Source organism: Lytechinus pictus, chromosome 6 (genome assembly GCF_037042905.1).
Source record: "Lytechinus pictus isolate F3 Inbred chromosome 6, Lp3.0, whole genome shotgun sequence".
NCBI lineage: Eukaryota > Metazoa > Echinodermata > Echinoidea > Temnopleuroida > Toxopneustidae > Lytechinus > Lytechinus pictus.
Genome location: NC_087250.1, coordinates 27472675 through 27492381, shown reverse-complemented (window position 1 = coordinate 27492381; position 19707 = coordinate 27472675). Strand labels below are relative to the sequence as shown.

Genomic DNA, 19707 nt, shown 5'->3' with positions numbered 1-19707 from the left:
TTTTCGACTTTTAGTTTTTTATTGTTACCATAGACAAGATGAAATTAATTGATTTTAAGCAGTAAAAGGAAAAATAATGATACATTCATGAATTTTGGCTCAAAATACTATTTCCATTGGATTTGTACACAAATTCATGTTTTCGAGAAATTTTGTGTCTGCATGCACTTACAAAATGTTGCCTAATTTTGGAACCACGTACCCGGGGGTTGCAATTTTGGTGTCAAAAGTTGCGCGAGACTTGAAAGTAAAAAATTCAGCGAACGACGCGGTCAAAAAAATTTGTGCGGCAGATTTATCCCAACAAGTGGAATGCCTCTGGCCGTCTCACCTGCATCACGCGATTCAATATAGCAGCAGTGCTGATTTTGAAAACTACTATAACTCGCACAAGATGTTCAGTGATACTTGGTTACTCTTATTTCCACGTTTTATGAACTAGACCAATACACTTATAGAGATATGATGGCAATTCAACAAATACCCCCAACGTGGCCAAAGTTCTTTGACCTTACATGACCTTTGACCTTGATCATGTGACCTGAAACTCGCACAGGATGTTCAGTAATACTTGATTACTATTATGTCCAAGTTTTATGAACTAGACCAACACACTTTCAAATTTATGGCTGTAATTCAACAAATACCCCAATTTGGCCAAAGTTCATTGACCCTAAATGACCTTTGACCTTGATCATGTGACCTGAAACTTGCACAGGATGTTCAGTAATACTTGATTACTATTATGTCCAAGTTTCATGAATCAGATCCATAAACTTTCAAAGTTATGATGGTAATTCAACAGATACCCCCAATTCGGCCAAAGTTCATTGACCCTAAATGACCTTTGACCTTGGTCATGTGATGTGAAACTCGAGCAGGATGTTCAGTGATACTTGATTAACCTTATGTATAAGTTTCATGAACTAGGTCCATATATTTTCTAAGTTATGATGAAATTTCAAAAACTTAACCTGAGGTTAAGATTTTGATGTTGATTCCCCCAACATGGTCTAAGTTCATTGACCCTAAATGACCTTTGACCTTGGTCATGTGACATGAAACTCAGGCAGGATGTTCAGTAATACTTGATTAACCTTATGGCCAAGTTTCATGAACTAGGTCCATATACTTTCTAAGTTATGCTGTCATTTCAAAAACTTAACCTCAGGTTAAGATTTGGTGTTGACGCCGCCGTCGCCGCCGCCGCCGTCGCCGTCGGAAAAGCGGCGCCTATAGTCTCACTCTGCTATGCAGGTGAGACAAAAATGTCAAGGAGGGCCCCCTAGTCTTATTAGGGCTAAGTCAGAACATATGTCTAATCAAAGGAATTAAATCTATTAAATTTTTTCCCTGACAGAAGGTTAATGATGATAAACAGGTTTCAACTGGATTCATTTGGCGCACAATCTGTTTGGTTTCTTTTTTTAATTCCTTCTTTCAAATCATAAGAGACCAATTCTTTTGTACCGCAAGAAAATTTCTAGAAATTTCATGTACAAATAAAAAGAATAATTGATTCTAAAATCGATCTAATAATTTTGTGATTATAATAATGTTTGAGACGAAATAGATGAAAATAATGTATAAAACAAGGAATCAAAGAAAAACTACAGAGAATATTCATTTTGAAGATGCTTTAATTTCAAGTAAATTTGTTCAATATAGGACAACTACAAAAAGTAAGTTGCCCACAATGCACATTTAAAATAACAAGTAAAATGTCTTGTTTTCAACGGCCAGGCAATATCAGCACATCCAGTAAAAAGGGTATAAAATTTCATGGAAAGGGTATAAGCTTCACATTTTCATTACAATACAACATTTGAGACATCATTTAGTTTAGGGATTTGTTTAGGGTACTGTAAGATGGGCAAATCAATAGAGAAATTCTGGGGAAGTCTGTATACGACCATTAGGTCTACCTGCTAGTAACAGTGACCCCTCCCCCTTCCAACTCCTCGCCTTCCATACAACTAACCATCATCTCACCTATGAGTTCAGATCCTAGTAGATACTCCATTGATACTATGAGTGATCTGATGGTCCGTGATCCTATCTTGAGTTCTCTTTGCTCATATCATAAACTTCTAGGATTCTTTCTTGTATATTCTGACACTCCTCGCCTTCCATACAACTAACCATCATTTCATCTAAGTGTTCAGATCCTAGTAGATACTCCATTACTCCATGGATACTACGACTGATCCGATGGTCCGTGATCCTATCTTGCTGGTAATTATAAGTACGAATCTTTTCAGAGCGCCCTCTTGTGCCCACCTGTGAACGACGCATCGATCTTTCAGAGTTGGTCTGGTCTTCAAGGATCCGGTTGTAGATTCGAGTCTGTAGCATCGTCATGGCAATCGAACGATTCTTGTGTTGGGAACGCTCTTGTTGACTTTCAGCCGAGATACCTTATTCAAGATCAAAACAAAATTGAACTAAATAGGCATAAGAAAGAAGTAAAATATATATCTTTTGTCAAAGACTTGTTGAAGATGCTGCAACTTGAATTTGATTGCTTATATGCTCAATTGTTCACATCTACTTCTCTCACCTAGTTTTTGATTGTTTGTTTGGTTTTTTTACTTTCCATATTAAAATCACAAATAAAATAAGTGAAAATCAAAACAATTTTTTCAATGAAGGGTAGCCCATTTCAGTGATATTTACAAAATATACCTGTCCTTCCATTTGATCCTAAAAAAAAATAACTTAAAAAGAAGTAAGATTGAAAATTAAAACAAGACATAAGATGCAAAACAATAATTAACATAGCATTGAACAAAATAAAAGCAAACCTGACAAACCCCAGACAAAATAATGTATAATGCACCAAATATTCAAGATTCATAAAGATAACTTCTAACGTTTGATATAAAGGACTGTATCGTTAAAAAAATATTGATAACATGGGATGGTGGTCATGTGTTTCATCAGACCTTTCTTTTATAATAATAATAATATATGTGATTTGTAATGCGCCGAATCCACTCGGCAGAGTGCACAAGGCGCAGTGAAAGAAAGAAAGAGAAAAAGTACAAATATAATAGTAATAGATTCAGGAACAATTAAGAGTAAGAATCATTGAATAGACGAGTCTTAAGGTAACGTTTAAATGTGTCGATAGAAGTGCATTCTCGGATATCCAGGGGAAGATCATTCCAGAGAACAGGGCCAGCATGAGCAAAAGCTTGAACCCCCATGTCTTAACGGATTTGGGAATAACTAGGGAACCAGAGTTGGATGAATGTAGGGACCTGACAGGAGTGTATTTGTTGATTAGATTAATATTGTACTGTGGAGCAGAGCCGTTAATTGCATGGAATACAAGGAGAAGGATTTTGAAGATGATGCGATCGTTGACCTTTAACCAATGTAGAGATTTCAGAATGGGTGTGATATGAACATGTTTTTTGGATAGGGTGACCAAACGTGCTGCAGTGTTGAGGGTGTTTTGATAAATCAATGATCAAGCATTATCAGTTTAGGTTTTTACTTTTGAGAGCAAATTTCAAGAATTATTAAATTGAAATTTAATGCATGAGTGAACATGAAATACAATTTTTCACTTTTTCAAGTGGATCTCAGCAATGTGTTCATGGAAGTCAGAATAGGGATGGGTCTTAGGTGGGGGAAGTAGGTTGACGGGATATGGGTCAACAGAACACTTAACCCCCCCCCCCCCCTCTCTACCCCTTTCACCCCTCCTAAGAGGCTAGCATTTGCTAGGGTGAGCAGGAATTAGCCTTCCACTTTTTTTTAGAGGTGAGTTCTTTGAAACTTGCAAAGTTAAGGGTGTTATGCTAAATTACTGATGAATTGAGATCAGTTTTGGTTTCTTAAGCAAATTTGATGAGTTACTAAATTGAAATGTAATGCATGAGTAAACAGGAATTGTAATTTTAGTGTAGCATTTTTAGTTTATTATGTGGATCTTAGCAAGTGTGGTTGTGAGAGTCAGAGTAATGTGATGGTACCTGTTACATGCAAGGGGGTGAGATATGGTAAAACTGGGTTAAAGGGGCATTCTTCTTTGTGTTCTCTTACAAATTACATGTCATGTACTCATGCCTGCCCTCCACCCCCTTTCTCTCTCCTTGATGGTATTTAAAACTTAAATGCCAAGTGAATTATGGTTGATGGGTCTTTCTTTTCCATTGAATGATTATTAAGAATTTGACTAATTATGATGATTAATGAAAAGATTTATTGAAAAAGCTGAATGTTTGAATGATAATTTATTGAAAAAGATGAATATTTGATTGATCACATTGATTGAGTTGATTTACTAACAGATTGTTGATTAAATGATTGATAGGTAAAAGTTGATGACCTAATTTTCAGAATTTATTATCAAATTGACAGTCCGCTCTGCACTTAATGCGTACATGTAATAGCAATCAGTCTCACTCTCAACAGGAGGGGGGGGGGACGGACCTGTAGGTCCATCAGCTTACTTCACCCACTGAAGTCACTTCTTACCCCTATTCTCCTGACTCCAATCAACACACTGCTGAGACCCACATTGTAAAGTTAAAATGCTGCACTAAAGATTTGCAATTCGCGCTCACTCATGCATGGAATTTCAATTTGATAATTCATGAAATTTGCTCTAACAATTTAAATTGATAATGAATGACCATTAATTCATCACAACACCCTCAAGTTTGCAAGTTCCAAGGGACTCGCCTCTCAAAAACTGAAAGAAACCGAAAGGCTAATTCCTGCCCACCCTAATTCTCATACCCTCTGTTTAAGTGGGTAGTGCTTACTCAAGCATGAATAGTTTTCCAACATTTTGATGTCATTTGATGACTTTATTGGCTTTCCATATATATAAGTCTTTCCCCCCGAAGTTATATACTTTTTATTTGGCAGCTATTTCAAAAGTGTATAGTTTTTTCGGGGACGCACCGTAGTCTTAGGGGCAGAAAACCCCCACATGTATATATAATACCTGTCTGTAGTAGATATATAATACCTGTTGGTATATGAGTGATTCTAACAGCACTGTCTGTAGTAGATATATAATACATGTTGGTATATGAGTGATTCTAACAGCACTGTCTGTAGTAGATATATAATACATGTTGGTATATGAGTGATTCTAACAGCACTGTCTGTAGTAGATATATAATACCTGTTGGTATATGGGTAATTCTAACAGCACTGTCCGTTGTATTCACATGCTGACCTCCTGCTCCGCTAGCTTTCTTTGTTTCAATCCTCAGATCTTTAGGGTCCAGTTTCAGATCAATCTAAGTTAAAAGAGTAAAAATTCAGAATGAAAGGAATACAAAATTTTATGCCCAAAACAGAAATTAGAACAATTTATTATTTATAGTAATCCAAACACATCCATTTTATGTATTCAGGCCATGCAACAGGAATATGAAACTAATACTAGTACCTCAGTCAGATTTGCTCTACGGCAGCCGTACGGCGAGTCGAAAACAGCCATTTTATTCATTTTTATTCACATCACCTATGTAGCTGGTAAAAAAAAATGATTAAAAAGCTGTTCTTTACTTGCCGTATGGCTGCCATAGAGCAAATGTGACCAAGGTATTAGAGTTTTATTTTTATTTTCAAGTCATGGCTGGTATTTTTTACTTCATAGAATTAGCCAATAACTACATGTATTCTAAGCTGCACAGGTATATACTGTAGCTAACAAGGGGAGAGGCAAACTAATGCTATGACAGTGATGTCACAATACTTCCTACTTGCTACAGATTGAAATGCAAGATAACTAAAACTTTTAACCAATAAGACAAACAATAGTGAGGTGGGTATTAAGCAAACACAAAATGATTTCAGAGTGTTCTAAAAAGTTTTCAAAACATTATGAAGCTATTTTACCAACATTCTCAAATATTTTATGTTTGTGGAAAGTTGCACCTGTTTAGGCTGTGGTAGTACCATTATAGAAATGGTGCTTGTTAGGTTGCATCTCTTTAGATTTTGGCAGTAATGCTATAGATATAATACTAGTATAAATACACCCTTGGTTTTTTACCTCTTTGGGTTGTGGTAGTACCGCTATAGACATGGTGCTTGTATGTATACGCCTTTGGTTTATATCTCTTTGGGTTGTGGTAGTACCGCTATTGACATGGTGCTTGTATGTATACGCCCTTGGTTTATATCTCTTTGGGTTGTGGTAGTACCGCTATTGACATGGTACTAGTATGTATACGCCTTTGGTTTATACCTCTTTGGGTTGTGGTAGTACCGCTATAGACATGGTGCTTGTATGTATACACCTTTGGTTTATATCTCTTTGGGTTGTGGTAGTACCGCTATAGACATGGTGCTTGTATGTATACCCCCTTGGTTTATATCACTTTGGGTTGTGGTAGTACCGCTATTGACATAGTACAAGTATGTATACCCCCTTGGTTTATACCTCTTTAGGTTGTGGTAGTACCGCTATTGACATGGTGCTTGTATGTATACGCCTTTGGTTTATACCTCTTTAGGTTGTGGTAGTACCGCTTTAGACATGGTACTAGTATGTATACGCCCTTGGTTTATATCTCTTTAGGTTGTGGTAGTACCGCTATTGACATGGTACTAGTATGTATACGCCTTTGGTTTATATCTCTTTAGGTTGTGGTAGTACCGCTATTGACATGGTACTAGTATGTATACGCCTTTGGTTTATACCTCTTTGGGTTGTGGTAGTACCGCTATCGACATGGTACTAGTATGTATACGCCTTTGGTTTATACCTCTTTGGGTTGTGGTAGTACCGCTATAGACATGGTGCTTGTATGTATACACCTTTGGTTTATATCTCTTTGGGTTGTGGTAGTACCGCTATAGACATGGTGCTTGTATGTATACCCCCTTGGTTTATATCACTTTGGGTTGTGGTAGTACCGCTATTGACATAGTACAAGTATGTATACCCCCTTGGTTTATACCTCTTTAGGTTGTGGTAGTACCGCTATTGACATGGTGCTTGTATGTATACGCCTTTGGTTTATACCTCTTTAGGTTGTGGTAGTACCGCTTTAGACATGGTACTAGTATGTATACGCCCTTGGTTTATATCTCTTTAGGTTGTGGTAGTACCGCTATTGACATGGTACTAGTATGTATACGCCTTTGGTTTATATCTCTTTAGGTTGTGGTAGTACCGCTATTGACATGGTACTAGTATGTATACGCCTTTGGTTTATACCTCTTTGGGTTGTGGTAGTACCGCTATCGACATGGTACTAGTATGTATACGCCCTTTGTTTATATCTCTTTAGGTTGTGGTAGTACCGTTATTGACATGGTACTAGTATGTATACGCCCTTGGTTTATATCTCTTTGGGTTGTGGTAGTACGGCTATTGACATAGTACAAGTATGTATACCCCCTTGGTTTATATCTCTTTAGGTTGTGGTAGTACCGTTATTGACATGGTACTGGTATTTATATGCCTTTGGTTTATACCTCTTTGGGTTGTGGTAGTACCGCTATTGACATGGTACTAGTATGTATACGCCCTTGGTTTATATCTCTTTGGGTTGTGGTAGTACCGTTATTGACATGGTACTGGTATTTATATGCCTTTGGTTTATACCTCTTTGGGTTGTGGTAGTACCGCTATTGACATGGTACTAGTATGTATACGCCCTTGGTTTATATCTCTTTAGGTTGTGGTAGTACCGCTATTGACATGGTACTAGTATTTATACGCCTTTGGTTTATACCTCTTTGGGTTGTGGTAGTACCGCTATTGACATGGTACTAGTATGTATACGCCCTTGGTTTATATCTCTTTAGGTTGTGGTATTACCGCTACTGACATGGTACTAGTATGTATACGCCTTTGGTTTATACCTCTTTGGGTTGTGGTAGTACCGCTACTGACATGGTACTAGTATGTATACGCCTTTGGTTTATACCTATTTGGGTTGTGGTAGTACCGCTATTGACATGGTACTTGTTTATATACGCCCTTGTTTTTGTACCTCTTTATGTTGTGGTAGTACCACTACAGACATGGAAATAGTATGTAAACGCCCTTGGTTTATACCTCTTTAGGTTGTGGAAGTACCGCTATTGACATGGTGCTTGTATGTATACGCCCTTGTCTCTCTGTCTTTGGTACCCTCTGAACACGATGGACGCCAGCCTCCTGTCTTAGAAGACGATAAGCTTGATCACCGGTGATACTAACGGTAGCATGCCTTAATCCACCTAGGAAAAAAAATTGAAGTAACTGATTTATCTATTTTTTTAGACAGGGTGGTCTCTTCGGTAATAGAAACTGCTTTATCCAGATAAACTGATTTGAAAAGATCAGGCATTGATAGATGAATAGATCGATACATGTAGATAAATGGTATTAATTTAAATTATCCACATTAGTTAACAAACTGAAATGAATGGGAATTACACAACTACAAAAACAAGTATACATTTCATTAATTACACTTTACGGTACAATGTTTAAACATATCCTGTATACTGTATACCATTGATCTTAGGTATAATGAAAACTTCCAAGACTACATTCGTACATTCTTGCATATTGCCAGGATCAAGAGATATATGGAGAGAGAAAGGAAAGGGGATCAAAAGAAAAAAAAGTACCTGTAAATATAAAAGAACACTTCTGATTGGTTCCTGGTTAGTATGTTGAACAAAATGCACAAGTAACATTGGTCTTGATTAGTCAGTCCATTTACCGATTTTGTTTGCAATCAGTCAATTGGTTTTAAAAGATCTGAACACGCTTTGCAATATGATACCCGAGGAAAATATCAAGGACAGAAAAGAGCTATCGTCTCAGAGTCAACAAAATAACATACCATGATGATCATGCTACTCACACATAACAAAGACTCCTTTATCACAGGGGAGCGTTTCATCAACATTTTTCCAGTTCCAAACAATACGACTTTTACTAACCTATATCTGAGGTAAAGTACTCGAGGATTGTAAAGGACCAACGTCTGTAATCTGCATATCGTTGATACATGTCAAACATATCAGAGGCAAACAGCATAGCTTCTTGACCTCCCACTCCTGCTGAAAACTCCATTATGACATCATTATCATCAGTCTCTTCGGATGACATTAGAAGGTCAACCAACTATAGAGGAAAGACAAAAGAAATTAGATGGAATGGACTGTCACACAAACCTTTGATCAGACACTGGGGCCCCGTTGCATAAAAAGTATTATGATTTCTTTGTCATCCAATGGTAACTACCATGGTAACAACGACCAACAGCCAATCAAAATCAAGGATTACCTGCAATTTACCATTGGAAGGTAAAGTTACCATGATGGTAACAATGTTGTGTATACAATTATTGATGCAACTATAATTTATTCAAAGTAATGTTGTGCATTAACAGTTAAGATATTCAGGTCACCACCTGGTTATTTACTGCATACATTGTAATATTACATGTTTAATTTGAGCTATTGAATTGCACTATCGTGCTTGAGTGAAGCCACACCTAAATGTACAACATTGAATCAGACATTAAACTGGACTCAGAGAGTCAAGACTGAATCTCATATATCTGTTGTCTACATTGGCTCTTATGTTATTTCAACAACACTACAAACTTTGATGCAATGGAGCTCAGATTTGCTAGCTTGATCGCTGGTCAAATGATCATGATCATATTTATGGCTTGATTATGCAGTGACACAACTCCTGCAACAATTGCTCTGGGCTTAATTTTATCTCAGATGTAGGGTTATGGTTGCAATGGGATGTATGTTAGGATATGGTATAGTGTTAAACCCAGGGTTGAAGATGGTCCATCGATTAGTATGTGGAATTTAGAGCAGAGCCATTCTCATCAGAGCAAATGGCATAGCGCAGAGTATATGATGGGGGGACCTAAAGCTACGCACTTTGTTTACAAACGATAAAAACTATGCCAATTTTAATATTCTAACAAATCATCTTTCACAAATTTGTGTTAAATATTGTAAAGATTCATAACCAAAAAGAAAATATCACAAAACTCACTAATACGAAAATCCCGCCGTGTTTTCCGAACACCTCTTGATTTCGCCGCCCGATATAGAGGGGTCCTAAAGCTACGCACTCAATTTATCATGCAAAGAAAAAGTATTTCCTGTCTCTAAACTTCTAAATAATGTTCATATTCTTATAGGAAAATATGAAATCAAAGTGAATATAACTCCAAAATTCCAAACAGTCGCTGGTTTTCTCTGTATTTAGCGATTTATTGCAGCCTCTGTACCAAAACTGATTAGGAATCGTTCGTCACACTGCAGTCACTAGCTCCACACACACAGAGTGCGCATTTTGCAATTGAAACTGCATGCGCATTGGAGTGGTGCGTAGCTTTAGGACCCGCGTAGCTTTAGGACCCCCTACCATACAATAGATTTGCTGGCTTGATTGCTGTTATAATGATCACAACATATATGCAATAAGGCATGAAAATCGGTCCAAGTTCAATTGAAAGATTTGCGTTACAGCATCTAGGGCACTTTTTTCACTTTTAATGGATCAGACAAGATTAAATGCTAGGGCCTGTTTCATAAAGAGTTACAACTGCAGTAACTTTACCATAATGGCAACTACCATGATAACATGGCTCAGCAGCCAATCAAAGTCAAGGTAACCATGGTAGTTGCCATAATGGCAAAGTTACAGCAGTTGTAACTCTTTATGAAACTGGCCCCACATCTGTGGTGCAAACACTTCACTCCAGTAAATAAGGGTCTGAATGTGCAGCCTATCAATACCTTGTGTACTGAAGGCCCTCTCCCTTGAAACAGTATTTGAATTGTATGACAATATTAAATGATAATTAGCATCTGCCAAATCAGGTCAGAATAAATTCATATTGTATATATCAAAGCAAAATGTAAATTTGACCATACGAATTGCTAAAAAATTATCTTAATGGACTATTTCCATCCCAAATAAATTAATGTCAATAATTTCACTTCAAAACAAAGGTAATTATTTACTTATTTCACGTTTTATTGATCAGTAAAAAAAAATGAGGGTAATTCGATTCAGTTAAAAAACTGCTTTACAACTCAATAGAAGGCAATTTCGAACTTTACAGAATTATTCATTACGTAATGATAGTTTAAGAGCAGCCAGAAATAAACATCACTTCTTTTAAAATAGCTCATCATAAAAACAATGGCTGAGATAACAAGTGGAATGCCTCTGGCCGTCTCACCTGCATCACGCGATTCAATATAGCAGCAGTGCTGATTTTGAAAACTACTATAACTCGCACAAGATGTTCAGTGATACTTGGTTACTCTTATTTCCACGTTTTATGAACTAGACCAATACACTTATAGAGATATGATGGCAATTCAACAAATACCCCCAACGTGGCCAAAGTTCTTTGACCTTACATGACCTTTGACCTTGATCATGTGACCTGAAACTCGCACAGGATGTTCAGTGATACTTGATTACTATTATGTCCAAGTTTTATGAACTACACCAACACACTTTCAAATTTATGGCTGTAATTCAACAAATACCCCAATTTGGCCAAAGTTCATTGACCCTAAATGACCTTTGACCTTGATCATGTGACCTGAAACTTGCACAGGATGTTCAGTAATACTTGATTACTATTATGTCCAAGTTTCATGAATCAGATCCTTAAACTTTCAAAGTTATGATGGTAATTCAACAGATACCCCCAATTCGGCCAAAGTTCATTGACCCTAAATGACCTTTGACCTTGGTCATGTGACGTGAAACTCATGCAGGATGTTCAGTGATACTTGATTAATCTTATGTATAAGTTTCATGAACTAGGTCCATATATTTTCTAAGTTATGATGACATTTCAAAAACTTAACCTTAGGTTAAGATTTTGATGTTGATTCCCCCAACATGGTCTAAGTTCATTGACCCTAAATGACCTTTGACCTTGGTCATGTGACATGAAACTCAGGCAGGATGTTCAGTAATACTTGATTAACCTTATGGCCAAGTTTCATGAACTAGGTCCATATACTTTCTAAGTTATGCTGTCATTTCAAAAACTTAACCTCAGGTTAAGATTTGGTGTTGACGCCGCCGTCGCCGTCGGAAAAGCGGCGCCTATAGTCTCACTCTGCTATGCAGGTGAGACAAAAATGAGCCTATTGAGATTTTCTTGGTCTTACCTCTTGTGATACATCTTCAATCCTATCCTGAAGTTGATCCTTCTCAGACAAAGCTAGATCCTGCATCTCTTTATCATGACCATCTAATGATTAACAGAATATTCAGGGTTCACTCAAGCATGAGATGTGCATATAATGCAATCTCAATAGGCAGTGCTGCACAAGCCAGAGTTTCCTTAATCTCAAGATTTTAGCCCAATCGGCCCTCTTTGTGATTAATCTCGAGATTCAAGAAACCCTGTGTCCACTATCCCAAGAAGAGCGATTCTTGCTCGAGCAAGGCATCGACTCATTATGGTATGACGCCATGAATAAATAATCCCGAGTGCGTCTGCACCTGCACATGCACATTAGCGAGATAATTCGGAAAATAGCGCACTATTTTGCAAATAATCCCAAGTTGACTTGGGATTGCAATATCGAAATTAATCCAGCGAAATTGCGTCTCCATTACAAATAATTTCGAGATTTTTCAGATCGGGATAATTTACCGGATCAGAAATCGCGCACTAATTTGAAAACTCGGGCTGGTGCAGACGGCCCTATTAAAAAACTTCCAATGAGTCAGGAGAAAATGGTCGCAAAGAAGATCAGTGCCCCATTGCATAAAAGTTACTATTATGGTATTTGCCAACTCGTCCACTCACCACATGGTCTTTCATTTAGTCTAATGCCATTCCATCCATCAACATTTCGTCTAACAACCATTTGGTCCATTAAACAAAAATAGTCCAATCATCACTTCACCTAATCACCATTTCATCTATGACCATTTCGTCTCATAACCAGTTGGTCTAGTATCCATATTACTTTCATTCACTTTGCACAATTTAACACTTAGTCCAATTAGACCAAATGGTATATGGCTATTGGACCAACTGGTTATTAGACAGAATGGCATTAGACTATTAAAATGAAAGTAGACCATTTGGTGAGTGGACTAACTGATGGTAGACCAAACGATAGTAGACGAGTTTGCAATTTGACGATTGGAAATAAGCTGTCATGGATACGTGTACTGCAGGAGGATATGAACACTTGCATTCCACAGAAGCATTGACTAAAATCACTGTTAGTTTTAGCTATCAGAATGCCAGCTGATATCACAAATTTATCCTTATTTTTCATATTTTTCTAAAATCACATTTAAATCAAGACCACTACATACCTTGGATAAGATGCTGAATTTCATTGATCTCTTCTTCCATTGATATCAGTTCGTTCCATTTCTCAAGGATCTCACCAAGCTCCATCCTGGATCCCCGGAGCTCCTTCTGTTTAGAGTCTGACAACGGCTCCCCTCCCTATTAAAACAAACAAAACAAAAGGGAAAATATAACTGCTGTATCTTATATCTATAATAAGTAATATTAATAATGTTTTATTTACCTAGAGTAGCCACTTCAGTTAGGAAACTACTTTACCAGTGGGCATAATAATGTTATTATTACCCTTCTCCAATCTAAATTCTGCGCCTAAAAGAAGGCAGAAGGTCGCAATTTTTGCAAGTCTTTGGTATGACTCGATCGGGGATTGAACGACCTCAGTGTAGTTTCTTATGTGTAGTATTTTTTATGTACATCTACCACTTTCAATTTTAGGATTTTGTTGGGGGTAGCAATTATATAAGGAATCTCCTCCTTTCTGCTAACCCTGAGACTCTCATTATGTTTATACCTTGTGTTTTGTCATTCTATATCTTATATTCATCTCCCTTTATGTTCTACTTCTATAATATTATAATGTGTTTTTATGATGAGTGTTGAATATATTTGAATTTGAATTTAAACATGGCTCAGCAACCAATCACAATCAAGGTTTGTACGCATGTTGCACTAATGTTTACAACTGCTTGTGGAAACGGGTCTCTGTCCCATGACTTAGACTTATTATAATGAACCATTTCAATAACAAATTTACTACCAGCCAATCACATTGAAGGATTTCATTAGCTTTGCAGATTTGTTTAAAACAAGTTTAATGAAACAGATCCCTGAACAGGTAAATAAAATGTTAGATTCCTCTCAATACTACTGCAGGAAAGAGAATGGTACTAACCTGAAGTCTATCTGAGATGGCCTGGTGCTCATTTCTCAGATGATCCATGTAGCATCTGAACTGTGGGCTCTTAGGTGAGAGGGGATCACCGGTCTCATTTCCAACAGCACTGGATCCATACCTTTGAACTCTGCAACATGTGAAGGCACTAGTGACTGCAGACTGGTTATATCTTCTCTTGCGGCAAACATTCAGTACAGAATATAAAGCTATTGTTGAGAAATGATGATGTACCGGTCTATTCAACATCTGTCTACTATCCTTGAATCTCCTTGGACCGACACATATGCAATTAACTTGGTTCATCTGACATAGCAATGACGAGCTTTGTTTCAAATTCCTGCAAAGAGCTCTTTGGAGTTTACAAATGTCTGACTCTGATCTACGTTGTGATAATGCTGACAGATTCCGTTTAAAAACTCTGCCATTAAGCAAAACATTAGCCTCTCCTCCATGTGTTTTTAGACTAGGAAAGTGAAACACACTATGCCTTGCTGTATGCGAGTGACTGTGACATGCTGCAAACACCTGTAGTTGAAGTCTACAAGATGAAACAAGTCTTGTTGTTCTTTGAATCATGCTATTCATCTTCTGCAAACAATACTCCTTCGAGTAAATCTTTGGTACACATCCTTCTGAGGAAAGGTGGGAAGAAAGAATTAAACAAAAAGATTATTAACTCTGCCTGCATTGTTCAACTAGTCACAGAGAGCAGACAGCCAAGTTAGATTCAAGCCACATTCTATTTCCTCTCTTCCTTATTCTTACATTTTTATTTTGTTTTCTTGGATGCAAAACCAGTTTAAAGGTGCTTCAACCAATCAAGCTTTTAGCTTATGTTGTAACACCTTTGTTCATTATTTACTTGTGTTTTCATATATATATATTTATACATTATCTGTGTATTCTTTTACATTGTATATTGTGAACATGCATGAATAAATAAATAAATAAATAAATTTACAATACAAACCAAGTGCAATTAGTCTATTGTTCATACACAAATTAGTGATGAGTGCATCGCAAAGTTTTTCTTTACACTAAACCAAACAAAAGCTTAAGTGAGCTGTATTAGCAGAGTCCATGCTAAACCCCTCTAAAGGTTGCACTTGAAATTAATGCGGCGCAGGAGGGTGTTCGTGGTGGGCTAAGAGTTAAAATAATATTGTGTCATCTATCTAGAACATGATAATGATACACTTTGCTTGTAAATTTTTTGACAATGAGATCACTCTCTCTTTCTCTCTTAGGTGATACCTCCACTCTTTTGGAGATCATGGTGACTGTAAAATGAAGATGATGGTAAATCTTTATTCTTTTCAAGACAGACAATCTCATAAGGGGGAAGTGATTTCCACCAGAAATATCGCTGCCGCGCTCGCACTTGTTCAATCTATCGCAAGAAAAACTGGAATGGCCACCACGGGAGTTCCCCACGGCGGAAAATTTGACACCCTTTCTAATATGGCACTCTCCAAAACATCCAACATTTCTGCCGACTGAATGGGAAATGCGTGCTGTTGAAGAGTGTACGCTCGTTTTCAGAACAAAGACCCTTATTAAATTACGTCATCCAGCCACTGCCTTTTGGAGCGTCGCTTGAATATGCATAAAATAAATTGCAGCGTCTTGATAATATTCTATCAATAGGCCTACACTGAGCTGGAGCGATCCGATCACGAACCAAGACCGTATACAATGTGACAGGATATCGTTACCGCTATCGATACTTCCGTACGCGGTCCGAAGTAATTATTTTGGCGACCACGTAGTCATGACATGATTGACCAATCAGCGATCTCCAAATCGCTGTGCAGAAATGGTCCAGATCTATCCGGCATTGTTTACAGTCCCAACACTCCCACTCACACAAGCATGCGAGGTTAGTTGTACTAACCTCGCACAACGCATGTCATTTCATAATGAACTTTGACGTTTTCATTCATCACCAAGAATGTGTGAATATGAAACACGCCTAAATCTTTACAGTGTACTAAATTTATTCCACAGTTAAAGTGAAATCCATGTCATTTTCACCAAACTTTGCACATAGATACTTTAGAACCTTAATACTCGAAATATGCAAAAATTAACATAGGTCCATGTGCTTGATTTTTTGCTATAGAGCTTCAAAGTTCACCCAAATTGATGTTCTTAAGAATTGCGCATTCAAAAGAATTTGGCATTTTTAGACCGTCCAAGATTACTACAATGAGTTTAATTCTCTATTACTCAGTCAAAATACGTGAAAAGGTCATCAAATTTCGCAAGAGAGTTAATAATTGTATCGTTAGAATGGAGAATCTATTCATAGTGCTATTTGTTTGCAATTTTAAGTTTAACAGCACTGTCAGTTCTTAAAAATGACGTAAGAGATAACAAAATCCCAATCTAAAAAATGTGAAATTTCAGTAACAAACTACAAACGTACAATAAATGCTGCACTTTATTCAAAATCCATGTCATTTTCACCAAAATTTGCAGAGTTGCAGAGGAAGGTATACCTAAGAGGTACAAACATTAAAAAATAGGGGTTCATGTGCTTGTTTTTAAACTATCAGCATTTTTATTAGAGCAAATGTGCTTTTTGAAACACCAAAAATGCACCCAATGCTTTGTATCTATGTGAAGAAATAAACAAAACCACTCTCCCATTTATTCAAACTCGGGGTAATATTCGTGATTTTTGGCAGCACTGCAGAGTAAAGTATTTTGAAATTGTAGATATTTTTTTTTTTTAATGGTCCATGGAATAATTCCATTTTTTAGCTTCATGAAATAACGCATCGGATCTGCAGTTTAAGTGCAGAAGATGAGAAAAATCAGCTCATACCCGCAGCTAATTAATATCCTGTTCATCCAGTGTGACGTCAGCGCGCAGAGTAAAAAATCAACAGGCATCTCACGTATAATCGCTGATGGCGCTACATCATAAAATAATGCTGAACAGCGAAAAAATGCGGAGCGCCTAGAACGCAACCAGTAGTACAGCTGATCTAACGTAAACGACGGAAACAAGCGGAAACAAGCAAGTTTATTAAATAATATCGCGCGCCCTCTCAGTGCGTATAGAGTAAACCAGCGAATCGGCTGCAGGCCTGCTTCAACATCAAGAAAAATGTTTGATATAAAGTACCAGAAAGACAGAGAGGAATTGAAATTGGCTTCATATCGTTTGGTAAGTTTCATATCCAAAGCTTATCTTTATACATAAAATCTTTAGCTATCGCTAGTTTAAAAGAAACCGCACTAAAAGGCATTGCAAGTGCCGTGCCAGTGGTTATCCTGTGCACGGCGGCGGCGGTAATGTACCCATGGGTGCAACACTCCAGACTATGGACAATTTGCCACTGAGCTGATGAGATGATAAGTAAATAATTTCCGTTTACGGTTTAGATCTACATGATCTACTGGTCATATTTTTTCAATTCTTTTTTTTAATGACATTAATATTCAACATTTGTACTTCAGAAATAGACATGATTTTTATTTGATTCAATGAATGATTATATATTTTTGTTTTGGTCCAATTAATAAAATGAAGACCAGTCAAGTGTCCGAAATTTTTATTTTGCAATGGGCACTTCTCCCGCCCGGCCTCACACTTTCAACACCTCCTTTCATGCAAATATAATGAGTGGAATCGCTGTAGATCTACTGCCATCTCTTGTTTATTTCCCTCTTTTCACTCTAGTCATGACGTAGGCTAATTCCCATTTCACTTTCTATATCTCCAGCTCCATTTAAGTACACTATCCGTCATTTGTTACAAATTAACTTACACAAATATGAATATGTGGGACTTGCCTTTATTACCAACGACTAAGGCCTTACCTCACTCCATTTTACTATAATTTACTCACTCAGTACCTTAAAGGAGAATGAAACTCTTGGAGCAAGTTAGCTTTTGTGAAAGCAGAAAAATCAAAGAATAAGATCAACAAAACTTTGAGTAAAATAGGACTAGCAATAAAAGAGTTATGAGCATTTGAATGTCGAGATCACTAATGCTATGGAGATCCTCCCATTGGCAATGCGACCAAGATCTGTGATGTCACACACGTACAACTCTCCCATTTGGACACTGAAAATATACCCCAAAACATCTCTTTTTGCTCATTCTAATCATATGACAAACGATTCATCAATGATATAATGTTGTGAAACCTCTGTACTTGTCATCTCATACAGAGAACACCTCACCTTGTGATAGACTCTATAAAAGTGAGAATATAAGTGAAATAAGTACTAAAGTAATGAGGGAGTTGTACGTGTGTGATATCACGGATCTTGGTCGCATTGCCGATGGGAGGATCTACATGGCACTAGTGATCTCAATATTCAAATGCTCATAACTTTCTTATTATTCATTTAATCTTCCTCAAACTTTCAACAATATGTTTCTTTGATTTTTCTCTTTGATATGGATTCAGCTGGTTTCAAGGGTTTCATTCTCCTTTAATAATGTTGGACTTTGAATTTTAAATCGGAGAATTGTAACCTCCTTTTCCCTTCTTCAAATTCAAGCATTCAATATTTTCTCGAAGTCAAATGCTAAAACGTGAGAAAATGTTACTGACCGGCTAAGGATAGCAGAACTTGTGGCTCATCTCTAGCGACCAATAAGTACATTGATTGAAATAAAGGAGAATGAAACTCTTGGAGCAAGTTAGCTTTTGTGAAAGCAGAAAAATCAAAGAATATCAACAAAAGTTTGAGTAAAATAGGACTAGCAATAGAAGAGTTATGAGCATTTGAATGTCGAGATCACTAATGCTATGGAGATCCTCCCATTGGCAATGCGACCAAGATCTATGATGTCACAGATGAACAACTCTCCCCTTTTGGACGCTGAAAATATACCCCAAAACATCTCTTTTTGCTTATTCTAATCATATGACAAACGATTCATCAATGATATAATGTCGTGAAACCTCTGTACTTGTCCTCTCATAAAGAGAACACCTCACCTTGTGATAGAGTCTATAAAAGTGAGAATATCAGTGAAATAAGTACTAAGTAATGAGGGAGTTGTACGTGTGTGACATCACAGATCTTGGTGTGTTCACTTAACGCGCACCGTGGCAAATCCCCTATTCCGGCGTAAAAAACTTGACAAAATATACCCATTTTCGGCTCTTTTAACTCATATCTCAAAAACCGCTCGAGATTTTTCACGGGTTCAAACGGTTTTTTAATCTTAGACTTGTTCTACATCTCATGATATCTGTCATTTTATATTCTGATTAAAAAAACAGGGATGAAGATAGCCTCCATACATTCATTGACCACATCAATTCTTTCCACAGGACCATCAAATTCACTTCTGATTTCTCCCAACAGGAAACCCACTTCCTTGATGTCACAGTCCAGAAAAAGTCTAACAGTATCACCACTATATACCCTATACTCTAAACCCAAAGATACCCACCAGTACCTCCACTCATCCAGCTGCCACCCCCGTCACTGCAAAACCGGCATCGCTTGCAGTCAAGCCGG

At 37.2% G+C, this 19707-nt stretch overlaps 1 protein-coding gene across 1 annotated transcript; it reads right to left on the bottom strand.

Annotated features, from left to right (window-relative positions):
• Nucleotides 1-1622: 1622 nt before the first annotated feature.
• Nucleotides 1623-14352, bottom strand: LOC135154582 (peptide chain release factor 1-like, mitochondrial). Its single transcript, XM_064101307.1, has 7 exons — nucleotides 14209-14352; nucleotides 13319-13454; nucleotides 12151-12233; nucleotides 8920-9103; nucleotides 8042-8205; nucleotides 5147-5264; nucleotides 1623-2417 (listed from the first exon to the last, which is right to left on the bottom strand). The coding sequence occupies exons 1-7, from the start codon at nucleotides 14254-14256 to the stop codon at nucleotides 2056-2058; spliced, it is 1095 nt and encodes a 364-aa protein (XP_063957377.1). The 5' UTR covers nucleotides 14257-14352; the 3' UTR covers nucleotides 1623-2055.
• Nucleotides 14353-19707: the final 5355 nt, after the last annotated feature.

Bases quoted from the DNA above. Each gene is read 5' to 3' on its own strand.
- LOC135154582 (XM_064101307.1), bottom strand. From the start codon at position 14,256: ATGGATCATCTGAGAAATGAGCACCAGGCCATCTCAGATAGACTTCAG. The intron at 9,104-12,150 runs GTAAGACCAAGA...TTTCCTCTATAG, and splicing joins TTGAAGATGTATCACAAGAG to TTGGTTGACCTTCTAATGTC. The intron at 8,206-8,919 runs GTTAGTAAAAGT...TTTTTTTCCTAG, and splicing joins GTACTTTACCTCAGATATAG to GTGGATTAAGGCATGCTACC.